This window comes from Meles meles, chromosome 19 (genome assembly GCF_922984935.1).
Source record: "Meles meles chromosome 19, mMelMel3.1 paternal haplotype, whole genome shotgun sequence".
Lineage (NCBI taxonomy): Eukaryota > Metazoa > Chordata > Mammalia > Carnivora > Mustelidae > Meles > Meles meles.
This window is the reverse complement of record NC_060084.1, coordinates 45,746,216-45,767,156: the sequence shown is the minus strand read 5'-3', so window position 1 is coordinate 45,767,156 and position 20,941 is coordinate 45,746,216. Positions and strand designations below refer to the sequence as shown.

Genomic DNA, 20,941 nt, shown 5'->3' with positions numbered 1-20,941 from the left:
GGTCTATCTTCCTTTTGTATAAGGGTAGATGAACATGTTTTCTGAACCATTTGAGAGTGATGCTGACATAGTGCTCCTTTACCCCCTAGTACTCTGGCTTGGCTTTCCTAAGAACAAGGAAATTCATTTACATGATTATGATGTGATTAGTTTCAAAATCAGGAAGTGAACACTGACCCAATACTATATAAAGACTCCGTCTGAATTTTATCAGTGGTCCCAGTGATGTCCTCTACGACAATTACCCGCCCCTCCTGGGCCAGAGTCTACATGAGGATCAGACACTGCTTTTAGTTTTGTTGAGATTTGATGAGATCACCAGGTAGTGAACCCAGAAAGAGAAGGAAAAGGTCTAAGGGCTGCGCACTGAGCAAAGGAACAGTTACGGATTTGGGAGATGACCTGGGAGGTGAGGACGAACTTGAAAACGCAGGGAAAAGTGAGGAGCCGGTCAGGTAGGAGAAAAAAAGTTATTTGCTTGAGTTGGGTTCCCAGGGCCCTGTGTCCTGGGCTGTCGGTGTCAGGAATCCAGGCTCTCTGTCCTACCTGGTATCATTTGGCTTTTACTGGTTGACAAATTACCCCAAAACATAGTGGCCTAAAACAACTACTTGCTGAGTTCATGATTCTGGGAGTTCGCTGTTCAGGCTGGACTGCTTCCTCCGCTGTTCTGGAGCTCATCATACATCTCTAGCCCTGCGGTGGGTCCACTGAGGGCTGGCTGACGTACAGTGGTGGCAGCTGGGATTGTTGTCTCTCTTCCATGAGGTCTGATCCTCCAGCAGACTAGCCCACGCTTGTTCTTATGGCCAGGGTCCCAAGAGAGAGAGAGGAAGGGAGGAAGGAAGGGAAAGAAAGAGAAAGAAAGCTGTGAGGTTTCATGAGGTCCAACCTTGAACCTGGGGCAACATTACTTCTCTTGCCTTTTAACAACCAAAGCGTAGCGCTAAAGTGAACCCAGATTCCTGGGGGAAGGGGAAGTAAACGCCATGGCTCAGTGGAAGTTGCTGCCAAGTCACCCTGTATGGTTGCAGAGAGTCTGGGAGATTGCGGCCATGGGCGCCATCCGCCGCACCCCGGCCACCTGGCCCCTCTCTCTATGCACAGGTGAACTCCTCACTGCTGAGCTCAGACTGCCACCAGCGCTGTTCCTGCTCCCCAAGCACCGGCCTGACTTGTGAGGCATCCAACTGTGAGCCAGACCGTGTCTGTGAGGTCCAGGCTGGGGCCCGGAACTGCTGGGCCTCCCAGGGTCTCTGTTCCCTCTCTCTGGATACCAGCCTCACCACCTTCGATGGGTCCCGCAGAGCTTTCCGCTCCCAGGGCATCTACGAGCTGTCTTCCCGCTGCCCAGGGCTACCAGACACCATCCCCTGGTTCCGCGTGGTGGCTGTGGTCCAGGCCTGCCAAGGCAAAGTTGAACCTGTGAACCAGGTTCACATCTTCTTCAAGGATGGGCTGGTGACTCTGAGCTCAGAGAACGGAGTGTGGGTAAGCCTGGACACGGGGGCACGTCTCCCCTGGACTTTTGTCCTTCCTGCTGCCATGTGCCTACAATCCTGGCTGCCCGTCTGCCTTGTGTTTTCTTTATCCAGATCTCTGTAGTTCAGTCTCTGGATTGGTATTTGTCTCAGTATTTTGAACTTAGTCTGTTCTGGTTGAGTTCTTGAGGAGAGAAAACACACTCAAGTCAATCAGTCGTTTTGATCATAGCATTAATCGAAACTCTATTGGTTGTAAGCAGCAGAAATCCGAATCAGGTTGCCTTGAGCAAAAAGGAATTTCTTGACCCCTAGAACTAGAAAATCCAGGGGTAGAGCCTCAGGCGTGGCTAGATCCAGGTGCCCTAGTGGTATTATCTGGATTTGTACCTCTATCTTTTGGACTTGCCATTCACCAAATCAGTTTCATTCTCTGTGGTTCCCCACAAGGACAGGGACCATTATCTCCATTGTACACAGAGGACAAACTAGGGCCCAAGAAGGTGAAATCATTCATTCAAAGCATTCAGAGTGCCTGGGAGAGATCAAGGCTTTGAACCCACCAACATGGGGCTCTGTTCCCCACCACGTTGGTGGGAACAAGGTCCTAGGGGTAACAAGGGGTCTTGATTATGTCCAAGTGCAGTGTTCAATAGGAACTTCTCCTGGACTCTGATGATGCCAGGACCAATCCTTCCCTCACCTGTCCCTCAGCTCGCTCTTCGGGCCTCCCTCAGCCTGTCATTGTCTGCCTCCACGAGTCTGTTCCAGCCCTGGTGCCCCCTCCCTTCTGCCCCTTGACTTCCTCTCACGTACATTTATGTTTGCCAAACCCCATGGTTCTTGCCACCCCCGTTCCAGATTTCTCAGAGAGAATCTGGCCAAACTGAGGTCTGATGCTGACTTATGTTCCAATTATTCATAGTCCACACGGGAGAGCCTCAGACCCAAACATGGATGTCAAGCTACACTAAAGTTCCCAGATGAGCATGTCCCTAGTTCTGTGACCTTTTACTGATTGCAGAGACATCCACTGGGGTCTTCTAGGTTCAGTGGAGAGAGACAGCTGATGCTCCACAGACACAGCCCTCAGTGGATGGTCTGCAAACCCCCGCCAGTGCTTGGAGATGGGCCAAGACTCAGCCTTGCTGGAAGCAGGGAGGTTTGCGTTCTCTCCTTCCGATAATCTGGGCCAGTCATTCCTTTTCTCAAGCCATCTCCTTGATCCATAATTCAGGTTAACAGACCCCTACTCTCGACCTCCCCCTTGCCCTTCTACCGAGAGAAACAGTTCTTTACGGAGCAGACAGATGTTCGAGAAATGGGAATCAGATCAGATGGAAAACTCTACGGTGGCTTCCTAGAGCAACATTCCAAACTCAAGCCACCTCCCTTCATTGGCCTACATACAAGGTTTTGTGTGATCTGACTCCTGCTGGCCCCCAACCCTGTTTCCGGTAACTCCATCCCTCGTTAGCTATGCTAATGATAGGCCAGGCCGACCTTTCAGCAAACCAAGCTTGTTCCCGCTTCAGGCCTTCACATGTGCTGTTCCTACTGCTGCAAGGCTCTTCACCCAGGCAGGCTGAGTTGACACCTTCTCGTCCTCCAGATCTCAGTTCCAGCACTGCTTCTCCAGAAAGGCCTTTCCTGACCACCTACAGAAGCTCCTCCTCTCTATCCCGGTCTCCATGCTATCGGGGCCTTTGATTTCCTTCAAAACACTTCTCGCTCTCTGTAGTCATCCATTATTTGTTCGTGTTTCTTGCCTTTCTCCATCACTAGAATATAATCCTTAGGTGGGCAGTGGTCCCATCCATCATGGTCATCACTTTGTCCCCAGTACCCAGAATGGGGCCTGGCCACCCAAGAGGATTCCCAGGAAAAGGTTGTTTTTGTAAATACATTCAGCCCTGTTCTGTCTACAACAGACCATGCACTGAGTGACCATGATTCAGACCAAAGCTTAAAGCCTGGTGAAACTCTGCATCCACCCCTCCAGCTATCCTTCGCTACATCTCTTTCTCTCCCTTCTTCCAGCCATCTGTTCTTCTACCTCTGTTTCACGTTTCCCCTTTCTCCCTCCCTCCCATTTCCCTCCTTCCCTTCCTTCTTTCCTTCTGTCCACTCACCCATCATCCATTCACCCACCAGTCCATACACCCACCCATCCCCTCATCTACCCACCCATCATCCATCATCCATCCATCTGTCCACCTACCAGTCCATCCCTCTATCATCCATCCATCCACCCATCCATGCATCCATCCCCTCATCCACCCATCCATCATCCATCCATCCGTCCACCTACAAGTCCATCCATCCATCTGTCCATCCATCAATCCATGCACCCACCCACCCATCACCCATCCACCCACCAGTCTGTACACCACCCATCCACTCATCCAACCAACCACCATCCACCCACCAATCCATCCATCCATACATCCATCTATCCAGGCAATATCTACCTATCTTTCCAATCAACAGAGGAACAGACAGAAATCATTTATTAAAAAAGAACTTTAATTCAAAGAAGTTTCTCTAGGGAGTCTAGCTCTAGAAGGATTAACTCATCAATGAAAACAAACAACAGTTATTTAAAGGAAAAATCTCATACAGTTCCCAAGGTTACTGAGTCCACAGCTTATGACAGAGAAACTGTAATTTTCTCACAGGATTATGATACTTTCTAGATCATTACTTGTCTTCAGACATCAGCATTGAGAAAATAAAGCATGAAGTTGCTTTTGTTAGGGAACCAGTAACTTACAGGACACATACAAGTGTTTTTTGTTTTTGTTTTTGTTTTTAAAAAGAGAACCAGAAAGGATGATGCTGGGGGGTTGGATTGTGTGTTTATCTGTCTGGTACAAAGTGCTCCTCACCACCCCAACTGCCCTTGAATGTTTTTTGCATCCTTACTCATCCATTGACCCACCTCTCTGTCAACTGTCTGTCCTTTTAACCATCTGTCCAAATCTCCAGCTAGCTTATGTATGCATCTGTCCATACCATGCCTCTATCCATGTCTTTGTCTCCTTTGGTGCCTGTGTTTCTGCTTTTGCTCCTTTAACTTGTTTTCCTGCTTGGAGGCTCCTTCCTGGTAACCTTCCAGTTCTTTAGTGGCTCTAGTCTCACCTGTGTTTCCCCTTCCACCACCAGGTGAATGGTATCCATGTGTCCCTCCCAGCTGAGTTATCAGCATCTGTGTCCATACATAAGAATCCCGATGGCTCCGTGAGCGTTAACCAGAAGGCAGGGGTCCAGGTATGGCTTGACCTCAAAGGGAAGCTGGCTGTGATGGTCAGTGAAGCCCATGCTGGGAAGCTGTGTGGGGTCTGCGGAAACTTTGACGGAGACCAGACCAATGATGAGAGTGACTCTGGAAAATGACAACGGACATCTGGAGAACACAGGACTTCTCCCCATGGTGAGGGGTATAGCATGGAAGCCAGGCTACTTGGGGCAGGGGCACCTGGGTCCTCATGGGAAGTGGGCAGTCGGGGTAAGTGCTAATTCTGCAAGAGGAAATGCTAAGAGTCTGTCTCTTACAGTGACAGCTGATCAGTCATCTACTGGGAATGAGGACTTCAGGGCCTGAACCTCCTGGAGACTGCAATAATTGGGGGGTGCACAGTGTCCATGTGTGCCCCTACACTGTTGTATCCCTCTGATGAGTCACCAAGGCCAACTGCAAGAGCACTGAATAAATATCTCAGGCTAAGCTGCATGCCAGTGTGTCTGTCTCATGCCTCCTCCTCCCCGACTTTCCTTCTTGCACAGCAGCTGCCAGATGGCTGGCAAGATAAATTTGGGGGGTGAAAAGATGGATGGATGGATGGATGGATGGATGGATGGATGGATGGATGGATGAATGGATGGATGGATGGGTGGATGGATGGATGGATGGACGGATTATGGGTGGGTAGAAGGGAGGAGAAAGGGAGGGAGGGAGGAAGGATACATGGATGGGCAGATGGGGGGTGGAGAAATGGGAAGATAGGGACATGGATAATTAAAAGAGTAGATGAGAAGATGAACAATTGGATGGAGGGAAGGAGTCAAAAATAGAAAGAGGGGTGAATAGATTCCAGCTTTATCATTTATAGTCCAACAAGTTAATTTCTCTGTCACTCAGTTTCCTCATATGTTTTAGTCTGTGCAGCTGCTAAAACAAAATACCACAGAAAGGATGCCTTATAAAGAGCAAACATTTATTTCTCACCTTTCCAGAGACTGGGAAGTCCAAGGTCAAGGCACCAGCAGACTCAGTGTCTGGCGAGAGCCCTCTCCCTGGTTCATAGCTGGCTCTCTTCTCATGTGTCCTCACAGGGCAGAGGGGCAAAGGAGCCCTTTGGGGCCTCTTTTATAAAGGCACTAATCTCATCCACGAGGGCTCCACCCTCACGACCCAATCACCTCTCAAAGGCCCCACCTCCAAATACCATCACATCGGGGATTATGTTCCAACATAAGAATTCTGAAGGGGGGGGGCACCTGGGTGGCTCAGTGGGTTAAAGACTCTGCCTTCAGCTCAGGTCATGATCTCAGGGTCCTGGGATCGAGCCCCGCATCAGGCTCTCTGCTCAGTGGGAAGCCTGCTTCCCTTCCTCTCTCTCTGCCTTCCTCTCTGCCTACTTGTGATCTCTGTCTGTCATATAAATAAATAAAATCTTAAAAAAAAAAAGAATTCTGAAGGGATTCAGTCACTCAACACCATCTCTATTTTAGAGAGAGTGTGTGGGCAGAGGAAGGGGCAGAGAGAGAGGGAAAGGGAAAGGGAGAGACTCTCAAGCAGGCTCCCCACTGTGCACCGAGCATGACCCTCGCATGTCCCCCATCGCAAGACCCTGAGACCATGACCTGAGCCAAAACCAAGGGTCAGACGCTTAACCAACTGAGCCACCCAGGTGCCCCAAATCATATTTAAAGCAGAGTTCACGAAAGTACCCACCTCATGGAGCTGGAGTGGGGATTTAATGTGTCAGTCCTATCCACGAGCCAAAATTTAAAATCCCTCTTCCTTTCCAAGCGCGTCGCCCACCCTTCCCACGGTGGCCTTCCCCACCTCAGTGAATAGCACTGCCTCCACTCAGCCGTAGCAGTCAGCAAACAGGGATCATTCTTGATTCTTCCCTTCCTGTCCCCCACCTCAGTCCATCAACACACCCTGTTGGGTTGTATCAAAGCATACGCACTTTCTTAAGCGCACCTGGTGCAACCATCGCCCGCATTCATGCTGACAATGCCAACAGCCTCCTATCTGCTCTTCCCCTTGGCAATCCATTCTCACCACTACTCTATGACTCTTGTTAACATATAAGGGGGACCGTTAGCTATAAATTTCTCTTAGAATAAAATCAAATTCTTCACCTTTTCCTAGAAGGCCCCTGTCCACCTCTTCTGACTCATCTCCATTTGCCGCCTTGCCAATGATGATTTGGGAACCTGCTCTTTCAATGTACCGAACGTGCAAAATTTTCCCATTTCACTTCTTTGCACTTGGCACATGACTAGCTGCTTCTTATCCCTCAAATGTCAGCGTATATGTTACTACCTTAGAGAGGCCTTCCACAGCCACCTCACTTAAAGTGGATTCCCTCTGTTACCCTCTGTCCCCGACGCTTGCCTGCTTGCTTCTTTCCTTCGTAGCATTTACTACACTTCAAAATTACTTTTATTTGAATTTCTGCCCAATTAGAAGTAACTCAGAGGTAGAGACTACATCTGTCTCATTCACCACTTTAAAGGTTTTATTTATTTATATGACAGACAGAGATCACAAAAAGGGAGAGAGGCAGGCAGAGAGAGAGAGGAGGAAGCAGGCTCCCGCTGAGCAGAGAGCCTGATGCGGGACTCGATCCCAGGACCCTGGGATCATGACCTGAGCCGAAGGCAGAGGCTTTAACCCACTCAGCCACCCAGGGACCCCACATTCACCACTTTATTCCCAGAAACTAGCACATAGTAGATGCTCAGTACATATTTATTGAATGAGTAAATGACCAATGATTAACCTGGAGGAAAGATTTGCAACATACGTAGTAAAGGATTATATCCACAATATGAAAAGTGCTCCTTCAAATCAATAAGAAAAAGGTAACAGTCCAATTAGAAAAAAAAATGAGGATATACCCAGGCAATTGACAGAAAAAGAAATGTACATATGTTGAATGATTCAATATGTCAGGTTATTCATATATAATATTTCTAAGCTTCACAACAAACCTGCAACAACAACAAAAAAGACAATCCAGATGTCTATTAGTAGGGGACTGGTTGATCTTACATGTTGGACAACTCTGCAGATGAAGGTAAAATAAGGTATATTTGTATACACTGTACAGTACTGATCTCCAGGATATGTTATGAAGTGAAGAAAGCAAGGTGAGAACAGGGTACATAGTGAGAGAGACTTAAGAGAAGGGTCACAAGGGGGCTTTAGGAGTACTGGTAATGCCTTCTTTGTGGGCTTGGGTGGCAGTGACATGGGTTCCCCCCTTTGTGATAACTCATAAAACTGCACAGTTGCATGCACGTTTCTGTAAGCATGTCGTATTTCAAAAAAAAAGTTTTAAAATGAATAAAATTATAATCTTGAAAATTCTTGGCCAGTGTGTGTGTGTATGTGTGAGAGAGAGAGAGAGAGATTGAGAGAGAACAACCAAGTGAAGCACTCACTCTGGGCCAGGCCTTGTTCTCGGTACTGGGCGATAGAGCAATGAATGGGACAGACCAGTTCATTCTCCTGGAGGTTTTTAGTAATTTCACATAGTAGCACTTGTTTTGCTTTGTGGAATGAATATGAGGATAAATATTAATATTATAAAATTACAAGTCACAAATTCCCAATACTTATGCAGAATCCACTCACTCCTCCCTCTTTGCCCTGTCCGCACCCTGATGCTGTCCTTCCTTGTCTGCTACCTGATCCACCACAGCAGTCTCCCCCTTGGTCTTCCTGCTTTCAGGGCAACTCCCACACTGTTTCCCAAATGCAGAGTGCTCCCATGTCAGATCACAGCCCTTCTCTGTTCAAGAACCTTCCATAGCTTCAGATCACTCAGAGTAAGACCCAAAGTCCTCCCCGTGGCACACAAGGCCCCACAGTTTTCCCTGCTCTCGTCTCCTTCCACTCTGCCCCAACCACACCTTTCACTGCTTCTCCAACCCTCCATACCCTCCCTGCCCCAGGCCCTTTGCACATACAATCCTTGCTACCTAGAACTCTCTTCCCCCAGATAGGGGCATACCTCACTTCTCACCTCTTTTAGCTCCTTGCTCAAGTCACCTGATACATTCCTTGACCACTAGTGAAGAAATGTCACCCCTCCTCTAACAGTCCTCTCTTCTTTCCCTGCTGTTATTTCTCCAAAGCACCTTTATTGCCTTCATTATAATATCTTGGTTGGTATCTGTTTCTCCCACTAGAAGATGAACTCCAGAAGGGTGGGGATTTGGATGTGTTCATTGCTGTATTCTCAATGCATAGGGCACCCGGTGCATAAATGTTTATCAAGCCCAGAGTCTTCCTGTTCTTAGTGGGGGAATGGGTCAGGGCAAGTTTTCCAGTATAGAGGGGGCTTAGGTAGTTAATTATAAATAGAGAAGAGATGAGATGCCTGGGTGGCTCAGGTTATAATCCCAGGGCTCTGGGACTGAGCCCCACATCGGGGCTCCCTGCTCAGCCAAGAGCCTGCTTCTTCCATTTCCTCTGCCGCTCCCCCTGCTTGAAAGTAAATACATACAATCTTAAAAAAAATAAATAAAATAAAAAAGAAAGGAAGGAAGAAAAAGAAAAAAGGAAGGGAGGAAGGGAAGGAGGGAGGAAGGAAGGAAGGAAGAGAGAAAGAGGGAAAGCAGAAAGGAAGAAAGAGAAAGAAGGAAAAGAAATAGAGAAGACGAGCAGAGGGCACAAGTGGAGCGAAGGCCTGCTGGTGAGCTCTGATTACCCGAAGACTCACAACTGCGAAGAGGAGCGCGATCACCGCAGCGCCCGCAGAATGAGCGCGTAAAGACCGCCCCAAAGCGGCGGAGGGGGGCGGTGCCGTGGGAGGTGTACCAAGCCCCGCCCACAGCGCGCACCACCGGCCTCCGACGCAGCCGGGGCTCCGAGGGGCGGGGTTGCGAAGATGCGTCACGCGCCGTACGCCGCCGCGCGTGCGCTCCTTTCCACGTGCGAAAGCACCAGACTCGTGTAGTCTGAGTCGCTCCAGAGTCCTGAGCCGGGGAGCTGAGCTCTCGCCATGAAGCCAGGTGCAGGCCGGGGTTGGGGTCCAGGGTCAGGGGTCAGGGACTGGGGCTGGCGGGAATCGAAGCGCCAGACCGGAGTCGGAGGGGCGGGGCCTTGGCTTAGGGGCAAGGGCTCCGGTGTCTTGTGGGGTCGGGGTCCTGGTTCCGGTCTCCTGTGGCTAGGGGGTATTGCTTCCGCCCTGTGATGATCGCCGAGCTTGGGGTTCGGGTTCCTGGTCTGGAGGTGTGTGACTGGCTTTGGAGGTTACAGTCGTGAGTCGAGCGTATTGGGCTTGAAATGGGGGAGAGGGTGTTCCTGAACTAGGATTCATCTCACTGAGGCCGTCATTAGGGGTCTTGGTTGTCGGGCCGGGGGTAGCAGTCGGGAGTGCTGACCCAGAGTCTGGATTCAGGCATCTGGGGGCTTGGATCTCAGGCCGTAGGATTTGGGGTTAATGTCTTGGTTCACAGGTGGAGAGTCTCGAATTGGGGTCGGGGAGAACTCCCATTTGCTTCCTGTGTCCCCGCCGCAACGACCATCCATCCCCTTGGGTCCCGGGCCAGCTTCTCAGAGAGGGCCCAAGTGAATGAGGACTCCTGCTTTGACAGTGTGTAGCCTTCTCTGTCCCACTTTCCCGCTCTCTACTCTCCCGAGAGGCGGGTCTCTGAGGTTTGAGTGATCGTGATTCTCAACTCGGGTGAGATGAACCTTACCAAACCCGATAGGCTTAGCTTGGTGTGGGGGGTGGAGGGGGAAATAGTCACAGGACATGAGTGATTTTATTCATTTGATTTTCCCCGAGGTTCTCATGAACCCACCCCACCTCCCTGGTGCAAGATTGATGACAGTCCAGGCTTTGACAGTAGGAAGGTCTTAGTTCATAAATTTCAGTGCTAGCTTTGTTTCTTAAGCTACGGTGTGACCTTGGGCAAGTGGCTTTACCTCTCTGAGTCTCAGTTTTCTTATCAGTAAAATGGTTTCCGGTTATAATTTTAGCAAGATCGTGTTAAAAAATAGCATATCGTGGTAATCTTTTGCAATATTTAAGTGTATAAATCAACGGGTTGTACACAGTAGCCTTACACGATGCCATATGTCAGATCTTAATAAAGCTGGGGGGAAAATAGCTCAAGGCTTGACACATAGTGTTGTCTCTAATTGTTAGCTTTATCGTTCTTTTTTTTTTTTTTAAGATTTTTAATTTATTTATTTTGACAGAGAGAGATCGCAAGTAGACAGAAAGGCAGGCGAGGGGTGGGGGGAAGCAGGCTCCCCGCCGAGCAAGGAGCCCGATTTGGGGCTTGATCCCAGGACTCTGGGGCAGGTGCCCCTTTATTGTTCTTCTTAAAAAGAGCAAAACTAGGGTCTTTCTCCGTGGTATCTCAGGTCTTTCTAAGTCAGGCTGTGCCCCTCCCCGCAACTTGCTCCGCTAGAGTTTGAGGAAATCTTCCCACTGTGACCCAGAAGGTCTGTTTCCTAGTGCAGATCTTTGTTTTCCCTTAATCTTTTCCCTCCATGTGTGGAGAGATGGGGTCATCTGGTGGAGGGGGCAGCTGGGTTTGTGGATCCTTGTATCCCCTGTGAAACTCCCTTTCTCTTCAGCATTTGGAGATCTGATGAAATGGTGTGGGGGGGGGGGGGGTGCTGGACTGTGTCTCTCTCGTCAGACACTGGCATGCAGTCAGGCACCCTATAATCTGATTCCCCCCAGGAATGGAGGAGACACCTTCCTCCTAACCCTTCCCTCATTGTGTTAGGCTATAAAGTTGCAGAAGTTAAGAGTCAGCTCTTCACGGGGGCACCTGGGTGTCTCAGTGGGTTAAGCCTCTGCCTTCAGCTCAGGGCATGATCTCAGGGTCCTGGGATCGAGCCCCGCATTGGGCTCTCTGCTTAGCGGGGAGCCTGCTCCCCCCGCCCCCAACCTCTGCCTGCCTCTCTGCCTACTTGTGGTCTCTGTGAAATAAATAAATAAAATCTTAAAAAAAAAAAAAAGGAGTCAGCTCTTTACAAAGGATTTGAGTCTGGTTGAGAGAAGAAGCCTTGGGGAGATTTTGAGCAGGGATGTGATGCAGTCTGATGGATGCATTTAGAAGGATCCTTCTGGCTTGTGTGTGTGTAAAGGACGTCATGGGAGCAGAAGTGGAAGCGGGCGCATCAGTGGGAAGCTTGTTGCTGTGACCTGGGAGGTGACAGCCTTGGACCAGGATGGTTGTAGTGGATCCGCCTGATACATTGTCCCAGTTTGGAAATGTATTTTGAAGATAGAGCCAGAAGCTTGTATGTGGGTATAAAAGAGGGGTCGAGGAGCCCTCGGGGCTTGGGCATGTGTAACCTGAAGGATGGAGTGTCTGTTTTCTGAGCTGGGGAAGATTGTGGGAGGAGAGCAGGGTTTAAATCAAGGAACCTCCTCCTAAAACTCCTGGAAAAGCGTGTGCGAATGTGTCGTTTCCCTGAGGAGTGGGTGCTTTTAGTACATTTTTGTAAGCTCCCCTGGACCTGAAACAAATTAAGATACATTTTGAGTATCTGGGCCTGAGAGTTGGCACCCGTGCCCCCATGCGCCCTGCCGTGGCCACACTTCTCTGGTCTCTGTTCCACAGGCCTGGCCTGAGAGTAGAGTCTCGGGCCCAGTGGAGTCTCCCTAAGAGGGAGGGCAGGGGGACTCTCCCTCCCTTCATTTGAATACTCCTACGCAGACTGTGTGCCAGGCGCTGTGTTGAGGGAAGTGCTTTGTGCGTATTAAGTCGTTTATTCTTTGCAGCTCCGTGTGGTGGGTGCTGTGTTATCACCATATCTCTGTCTTACAGTTGAAGTTTTGCAGGATTCCCATGAACCGTCCCTACTCTGTAGGGTCGGGAGTGGCAGCGCCATTGCCCTGTATGGGACACGTGAACTACTTGAGGGGAGGGGACCAGGGTTCTGGTCACCATGTCATCACCTGCTTCCTGAACAGAGAGGATGCTTTTTCCCCCTGAGGCAGACGCAGGGGTGTAGGAGTCATCGGCAGAGAGCTCACTGAGTGTTTATTGAGCCGCTTGGTGCCAAGCGTCGTGCATGTTTCTGGGGATGCAGTATGATCAGAACAATTAAAAGATCCCGGTCCCTTGGGGCCTTGATTCTGCTGCAGGAGTCAGGCAGTAATAAAGAGTGCCATGTGTGATGACTGATAGGAAAAATAAGAAAGCTGGGTAAAGGTAGGCAGCCCAAAGGCCCTTCTGGAAGGAACGTTTCATCGGAGATCAGAGCGCAGTGAGCAAATGGGTAAGCCTAGCAAATGTCTCCAGGACCCAGGCAGTGGGAACAGCAGGTATAAAAAGGTTTTGGGATGCCTGGGTGGCTCAGTCGGTTAAGCTACTGCCTTCAGCTCAGGTCATGATCCTAGGAACCTAGGATCGAGTCCCGAATCGGGCTCTTTCTCAGCAGGGAGCCTGCTTCTCTCTGCCTCTGCTTGCCACTCTGCCTGCTCGTGCGCTCTCCCTCTCTCTCTGACAAATAAATAAATAAAATCTTTTAAAAATAATAGTAATTAATTAATTAAAATAAAATAAATAAATAAAAATAAAAGTTTAGAAGCTGGAGAGGGAGTTTGAGGAGGAAGAGCACAAAAGCCCCGCATAGAAAGAGAGAGGTCACAAAAGTCAGTGGGAGCCAGAGCTCGGTGGTGGTGGTTTTTCTGTGGGCTGCACATTTAAAATCACCTGGGGAGGGGCACCTGGGTGGCTCAGTAGGTTAAAGTTTCTGCCTTCAGCTCGGGTCATGGTCCTGGGGTCCTGGAATCGAGCCCCGCATCAGGCTCCCTACTCAGCGGGCAGTCTGCTTCCTCCTCTCCCTCTGCCTGCCTGTCTGCCTACTTGTGATCTCCGTCAAATAAATAAAATCTTTTTAAAAATAAAAAATAAAATCACCTGGGGAACTTTAAAAAGCCCTATGCTTAGGCCCCTACACCAGACACCTAAACAGGATCTGTCCATTCCAGAGATTAGCCAAAGGTGAGAGTCACTGATTTTGGTCTTTGGAAGCCAGAGAAAGGAATTTTTCAACGTGACAGAAAACCACTGAAGGGATTTAGGCAGGGGGATGAAGAGATCCGATTTCGTGGTTTGGGAAAGGTCAATCCCTAGCTGCCATGTGGACAGGAGACTCTAGAGGGCGATAGGGAGTAAAGGTAGGCCAACTCTTTAGGAGTACCCAGACTCAACTTTTAACGCTTAAATTAGTAATAATGATAAAAACGTTTTCATTTTCATCTTTTAAAAAAGTTTTTTTTGAAGATTTTATTTATTTGAGACAGAGTGCGCAGGAGTGGGAGGTGGGGTACTGAGAGCAGAGGGAGAAGCAGACTCCCTCTCCTAGCCTTCAAAGCAAGGAGCCCGATGCAGGGCTCTCCTGAGAGGACCCTGAGATCATGACCTGAGCTGAAGACGGCCGCTTACCCTAACCGACTGAGCCATCCCGGCATTCCTGTGTTTTCATTTTTAACGACATTATGATACATGAAGCTTTCCTAGCGTGTGAACATAGTAATGCATCTTTACAAAAACTCTGGCAAGTTTACTGTTGAATAGTTGACATCAAGTGAGATCATTTTAAAGCATCATCAGTGTTCATTCACACTATTATCTTATAACTCATGGGATTTGCCAAACATACGGTGGAGCTTGGGAGCTTGGGAGCTTGGAGCTGGAGTCTATTAGCACCAGAATTCCATCTGCTTCCGCCATTGTTACGGGCTCGGTGAAGTGGACGGGTTTGCTCTGACCTGAGGTGATGAAAATCAAGTCTCCCTGAATCTTTTCCCTTCAACTTTCAGTCCTGTTGATAAGCCCTAAATTGCTTATACATTGTCACTCACCCATAAAGGACAATTCAATTTTTTTTTCTCATTTTTTTTCTCCCTGAGGTGGGAGAGACTTCTGCAGGTTTGTGCGCAGGGAGATCGGGTAGCAGGAAAGACATCGTGCCCACCGCCCTTCCAGACCCAAGTTCAGGGAGTGGGAGGGCGTGGAAATGTTGCCAGGGTCTGGGGGCCCCTGCTGCCACAATGAGCTGCTTCACGCTAACACTGAAAATAGAGTGGATTCTGCAGATTTGCTCTCTGACCCACAAAAGCAGAACTTGGACAGTAACCTCCCTGTACCTAGGTGTTCCGCCCCTACCCGAATCCCCACTATTTTGAGTTTTACATTATCATCCTTTTGCCTGGGGATGGCCGGGGTGGGGTGGTGGGGTGGGAGGTGTGGCTTGTGGGTTACAGCATGACATTATTTCATTTTAGTTGTTGCTGAACTTTATAAGAGATACTATGTTGGATGTGTTTCTTCAACTTGCTTTTTCACTTACCTTAGGACTCTTTAAGATTTATTTACCTGTTGCTTGTAACTGTAGATCCTCGTGATTGTTGACGATGAATATTCCTCAGTTTTATCTGCCGGTGGAACCTCTGGGTTGGCCCCTGATTTTTCTGCTGTCGGGCGTATTCCCTCCCGGTGGAATCGTAAGACGTAACTTCTCCAGCCTCATCGCGCTCTGATTCCTCTTTCTGTTGCCATTACAGGTTTCAGCCCCCGTGGGGGCGGCTTCGGTGGCCGAGGGGGCTTCGGTGACCGCGGTGGTCGTGGTGGAGGCCGAGGAGGCTTTGGCGGAGGCAGAGGTCGGGGGTGGCGGCTTTAGGGGCCGAGGCCGAGGAGGAGGAGGAGGAGGAGGAGGAGGACGAGGTGGTAAGTGACACACGATGAGGAGGGCTTTGCCTGGGCTCGGGGCACGGGACGGGAAGAGATCATGGGATCTCCCTCTCTCACGGCCTCCCTGCCTTGCAGGTGGAGGTTTCCAGTCTGGTGGCAACCGGGGTCGCGGTCGGGGAGGAAAAAGAGGAAACCAGTCGGGGAAGAATGTGATGGTGGAGCCTCATCGGCATGAAGGTGAGTGAGGCGGGCCGGGAGCTGCCAAAGGTGGGGTGCGGTGGGGTGCGGCCCGGGGTCTTCACCTTGTGCTGTTTTCCTCGCTTAGGTGTCTTCATTTGTCGAGGAAAGGAAGATGCCCTTGTCACCAAGAATCTGGTTCCTGGAGAATCAGTATATGGAGAGAAGAGAGTCTCTATTGCGGTGAGAGCAGGGCCCCTGCTGACAGGGTGGCCAACGGTCTGTTCTCCCTGCCCCCACCACGTCTTACACGTGCCAGCCAGGGGGAGCATCTCAAACCAGAAGTCAGATCCCCGCTTCTGTGGGTCCTGGGTCCTCAGTGTGGCCCAGAAGACCTGCAAATTCCAGCTCCCCCTCTCTCCCCTCTGACCATACGGACAGCTCCTCCTCTCTCCTCCCTCTGCCTGGAGTATGGCTCTCCCAGCTGTGTGAATGTGGGTGGTTCCCTTTCTCACAAGGCCACCTTACACCACCCGGTCTGTCAAAAGCAGCCCTCACTGCCCACCCTCCGCCCTGTTCTCTCGTGTCATTTTCTTTATGGCCAGGCACACTCTTGGTCGGGGCCTTCTGCTGCCTTTCCTACTGCCTCGAATGCGCTTCCCCAGATAAGTGGCTTGGCCCGCAGCTCCTTCGGGTCTACTGCAGATGCCTCCTTCTGGGCTCTTCGCTGGCCACCCTGGCTCGTCTTCCGCTGTTCCTCAGCCCATTCCCCCTACTTCATTTCCTCTTTCCTGATTTGATCTTTGCCCTAGCAGCTGTCCCTGACTACTGTACCATATGTGTGTGTTAGTTCGGTGTATACTTACTCCTTGAGGACAGGGGTCTTGGTCTCATTCAGTGTGTCTCCCTAGTGCCCGGCACAGGGTCTGGCCCCCAGTCTGCTGGCGCAGCGAATGTTTGGTGAATGAAGCACAGGTCTTGCTGTTAACGGATGTGATCTTTCGCCTCTCTGTTTATGGTCTGTCCCTGCCTCCTTCTACCTGAGTCGATAACCTCCATGAGAGGGCAGGCCCTGCGGCTGTCACGGACACTGATGTGTGCCTGTGTTTATCTCTTGAACAATGAACAAGCGCCCAGGGCCCTGGGGCGAAGGGCAGTGAGGTCTGAGGTCTAGCAGAAAAGCCTGGCACTGACTTCCATCCCCACCTCTCCCGGCCTAGGAGGGAGATGACAAAATCGAGTACCGTGCCTGGAACCCCTTCCGCTCCAAGCTGGCAGCAGCAATCCTGGGCGGCGTGGACCAGATCCATATCAAGCCAGGGGCCAAGGTGCTCTACCTTGGGGCTGCATCAGGCACCACTGTCTCCCACGTCTCTGACATTGTAGGCCCGGTGAGTGGATGGGGGGAGAAGGAGGGGTGAGTAAAGGCAAGTGGTAACGTGGAAGGGAGGGAGAGGTGTGGCTTGAGGCTAGGCCCTTCCTGGAGAGCACCTGTGGGAGAAAGAGCAGCTCCTAGCATCCGGTCTCCAAAGCCTCATTTAAGTCTCACTCCTGAGTTCCTGGTCTGGAGGGAAGGGACATGGGTGTGGAGTAAGTGCAGTTAGAGGGGCGCAGGGTGGAGACGGTTGGATTTGGTTGCCCTCTTTCAAAATGTATGCCCTCAAGTCTGGTCTTCTGGTTTCTCTTAAAAGAACAGATGTCAGTTTCTGGGCCTGCATTTCTGTGTCACTGCGCAGGCTCCCCGGTTAGAGGACCCCGGTGCAGCTCACTTCAGGACCCCCTGCTCCTCCGCATGACTGTAGGCTGTGTCATTTAGTGGTTAAAAACCCCAGGCTCTGATGTGGGCATTTAACAGTGAGGTGGCCTTCGGCAAGTTACGGAAACTCTCTGAGCCTTAGTTTACCCTCTGGAATATCAGGTTGCCTTGAAGCTAAAGGAGTGAATTCCAGTAAAGTACTTAGAGCAGTGCCTGGCCCATTGTAAGCTGTTAGGACTTCATTGCTGTGCCCTGGCTTCCTCGTTTTGAGGCCTGTATTGGCTGGGCTCTCAGATCAAGTCAAGAGGGACCGAATAACCCTTGGCAACAACAGCTGTCAAACGGCAGGGTTTTGATTCGGGAACTTGAAGGGATGCTACATGTAGTGTTCATGCCCAAAAGTAGGTGTCCCATGTAAGAACTGGGATCGGTGTTTTTTGGTTTGGTTTTGTTTTGTTGCTTTGTTTGATTTTAAAGATTTTATTTATTTATTTGACACAGAGAGAGACAGCAAGAGACAGCACACAGGCAGGGGGAGTGGGAGAGGGAGAAGCAGGCTTCCCACTGAGCAGGGAGCCCGATGGCAGGGCTCAATCCCAGGACCCTGGGATCATGACCTGAGCTGAAGGCAGACGCTTAACAACTGAGCCACCCAGGTGCCCCTGGGATCAGTGTTTTTATTATTTGATTTATTTTAGGACGGTCTAGTCTATGCGGTCGAGTTCTCCCACCGCTCTGGCCGTGACCTCATTAACTTGGCCAAGAAGAGGACCAACATTATTCCTGTTATCGAGGACGCTCGGCACCCGCACAAGTACCGCATGCTCATTGGTGAGGGCTCTGGGGATCGGCTCAGCTTGTGTAGCCTAGGCCAGGCCAGGGTTCCTGGAAGAGGTGGCCAGAGCCCTGATTGGAATGGAATCAGAGTGGATGAGCAGGCCTTCTGAGTCTGTTGGAATGAAGAGGGTGAGGGGACCTGGGTGGGGTTGTAGAGCTTGGGTGTCAGGCACCCTCATATGTCCCGCCTCCCTCTAAAATATGGTACTTGGTATGCTGCCCCTGGCTTACGTATAACAGCCCCTTTCAGAGTCCTCCTCCTCATCACCTGAGGCAATCATAACCCAGAAAGCATAAACTGAGTGTGGTCTGGCCCAGAGGGACCCATTGTGACTATTACTGTGTTTAAAAAAAAATTGGAAGCATAATGTAAAACCGGAATTCCTTATAAACCACCCTCAGAGGTAACCAATACGAGCAATTTTTTGTCCACTTTCCCCAGTTTAAAAAAATCAGTTTTCATTATACCATGTTTTTGGTGGTTTTATTAAGTCACATTGGCTTAAAAATAATACTTCGCATTCTTCTGGTTTTGAGTCATTTTTCCCCCCATGCATTCATACCATACCCTTTGTCCTGCAAAGTATGTCACTTTTGACAGTCCCGCAGACACTTTTGCCTGTAAGTGCTCACCTTTTCTTGCCTTTTTGATGACATGTCTGTCTCCCCTCCCCCCCCACCACAGACCTGGGAGCGTCTCAAGGGCAGGGTCCGGGTCTGACTTGTCTCTGTGTCCCCCACATCTGGCCCAGGGCTGGCCACAGAGTAGGTGGCAATCATGGTTTACAAGAGGAGTGAGTGGATAGTGTGATTGGGTTTTGGACCCATCCTGGGAGCACAGTGGAAGGTAGGGGGATCGGTGGTGTGAAGGGAGACTGGAAGCAGGAAGACTCTGGCAGGAACCTGCTGGTGATGGGCCCTCATGGGAGGAGCTGGGAAGGTGGGATGGATCCAGCTTGTAACTGTCACTTCTTTCTCCTTAGCGATGGTGGATGTGATCTTTGCCGACGTGGCCCAGCCAGACCAGACCCGGATCGTAGCCCTGAATGCCCACACTTTCCTTCGTAACGGAGGACACTTCGTGATTTCTATTAAGGTGCGGGGCTTGGGGGAGTCTAAGATGGGATGGTAGTATTTTCCTTGTAATTACCAAGCAGCTACTCAAAAACAAGGGGCCCTCCATCCTCCTAATCCAGTCTGTTCCCAGACTCTATCCCTGCCCCCCCACCCCTAGTCAAATAGCACATGATGGAAAATGTCTACAAAACTAAAAGGCTTTTGGTTTAAATAGGCAAAGAATGGTCAAGTGCATGATTGTGGAGTTGACCATTTGAGTTTGAATTCCAACTTGCACTATAACTCTGAGCAAGTTACCTAGTCTGTGTGCCTGCCTGTTTCTTCACATGTCAAGTAGAGAGATTAGTCGTATCTCTTTTAGTGTTGATATAAGGATTAAATTTATCAATATATATGTAGTGTTTAGAATAGAGCCTGGTATGAAATCTTATGTATTTATTTATTTTTAAGATTTATTTGAGGCAGAGAGAGCACAAGCAGGAGAGGGAGAGGGAGAAGCAGGCTCCCTTGCTAGCAGGGAGGCAGATGCCATGCTCTATCCCAAGACCCTGCAATCATGGCCTGAGCTAAAGGCAGACGCTTAACCAACTGAGCCACCTAGGCGCCCCTAAAATAAACTTTAGGTGAATGCTAGATGCATTGTGAAAAATGTTTTATTTTGAAATAGGGATTTTCAGCCAGATTCACCATTTGTTAGTCTTTTGCTACATTTGTTTTAGTATTCTCAGCATTACTACTATTGTTAAAGAAGAGGAAGTAAGAGATAAAAAACAAAAAAACCTGGTTGTAAAATTAAAACACTGACTTTAAATTTAAATAGGTCTCTGTGTGAAGTCCAAACCAAATTGGAAAACTTTAACGAAGTCTTCCCTACATTTCCAAAACCTGAGTTTCACAGAGTGTCCAATGAAAACAAATACTGCTGGTTTAGAGAGCACAAAAAAAGGGAAAACAGCCCAAAGCCTTGCTGCGAACTTAAATTCTGTCTTCTGTAGGCCAACTGCATTGACTCCACAGCCTCTGCTGAGGCTGTGTTTGCCTCTGAAGTGAAGAAGATGCAGCAGGAGAACATGAAGCCCCAGGAGCAGCTGACCTTAGAGCCATATGAGAGAGACCACGCCGTGGTGGTGGGTGTGTACAGGTGAGCAGGGGCAGGCAGCCCGCGCAGACAGAGCCCTGCAGGTCAGCACTTGGTAGGAGTGCCCCAGATGATGACAAACTCTGAATCGCCTCTCTCCTTCCTCTCACAGGCCACCTCCCAAGGTGAAGAACTGAACCCCCGGCCATCTGGATTGCCAAGAGATTGTGTTGCTAATGTTTCACATGTGTTTTTCTATTAAAAGACTCATCCAGGCGCACCTGGGTGGCTCAGTCGCTTAAGCGTGGACCTCTTGATCTCAGCGCAGGTCTTGATACCGCGGTCGTGAGTTCAAGCGCTGCCTTCTTAAAAATTGAACCCTCACTGCTGTGGGCTGAGCAGCGACCGCCATTCCACAGGGCGCGTGCGCCGTTCGACAACTGGCGCGTTAGTGGGGGTGGGCAACTTCATCCGGTCGCTCGTGCGCATGCTCCTTTCTTGGCTACCTTTTGCGCAGTCGTAACCCGGATTCTGACGCCTGGGCGGGGTTAATAGCATACTGCGCATGTCGGCCGGTAAGCCTCGCTATGCGCAGGCGCGGAGTGTTACCCTTGGTCA

The 20,941-nt window shown here is 49.9% G+C and overlaps 2 protein-coding genes across 2 annotated transcripts in view; both read left to right on the top strand.

Moving 5' to 3' along the window:
- LOC123930710 (Fc gamma binding protein) overlaps positions 1–5,214 on the top strand; it is a 42,375-nt gene extending 37,161 nt beyond the window's left edge. Inside the window, 3 exon segments of the mRNA XM_045986935.1 lie at positions 1,108–1,491; positions 4,647–4,914; positions 5,039–5,214. Of these exon segments, the coding sequence (XP_045842891.1) occupies positions 1,108–1,491; positions 4,647–4,877 (615 nt within the window). The 3' untranslated portion in view covers positions 4,878–4,914; positions 5,039–5,214.
- Positions 5,215–9,651: 4,437 nt separating this feature from the next.
- On the top strand, positions 9,652–20,632 carry FBL (fibrillarin). Its single transcript, XM_045987517.1, is given in 10 exon segments — positions 9,652–9,740; positions 15,272–15,372; positions 15,374–15,434; positions 15,534–15,635; positions 15,724–15,818; positions 16,796–16,966; positions 18,030–18,162; positions 19,152–19,264; positions 20,241–20,386; positions 20,496–20,632. Coding segments are annotated over 10 exon segments (957 nt in total). The 5' UTR covers positions 9,652–9,730; the 3' UTR covers positions 20,521–20,632.
- The last annotated feature ends 309 nt before the right edge of the window (positions 20,633–20,941 follow it).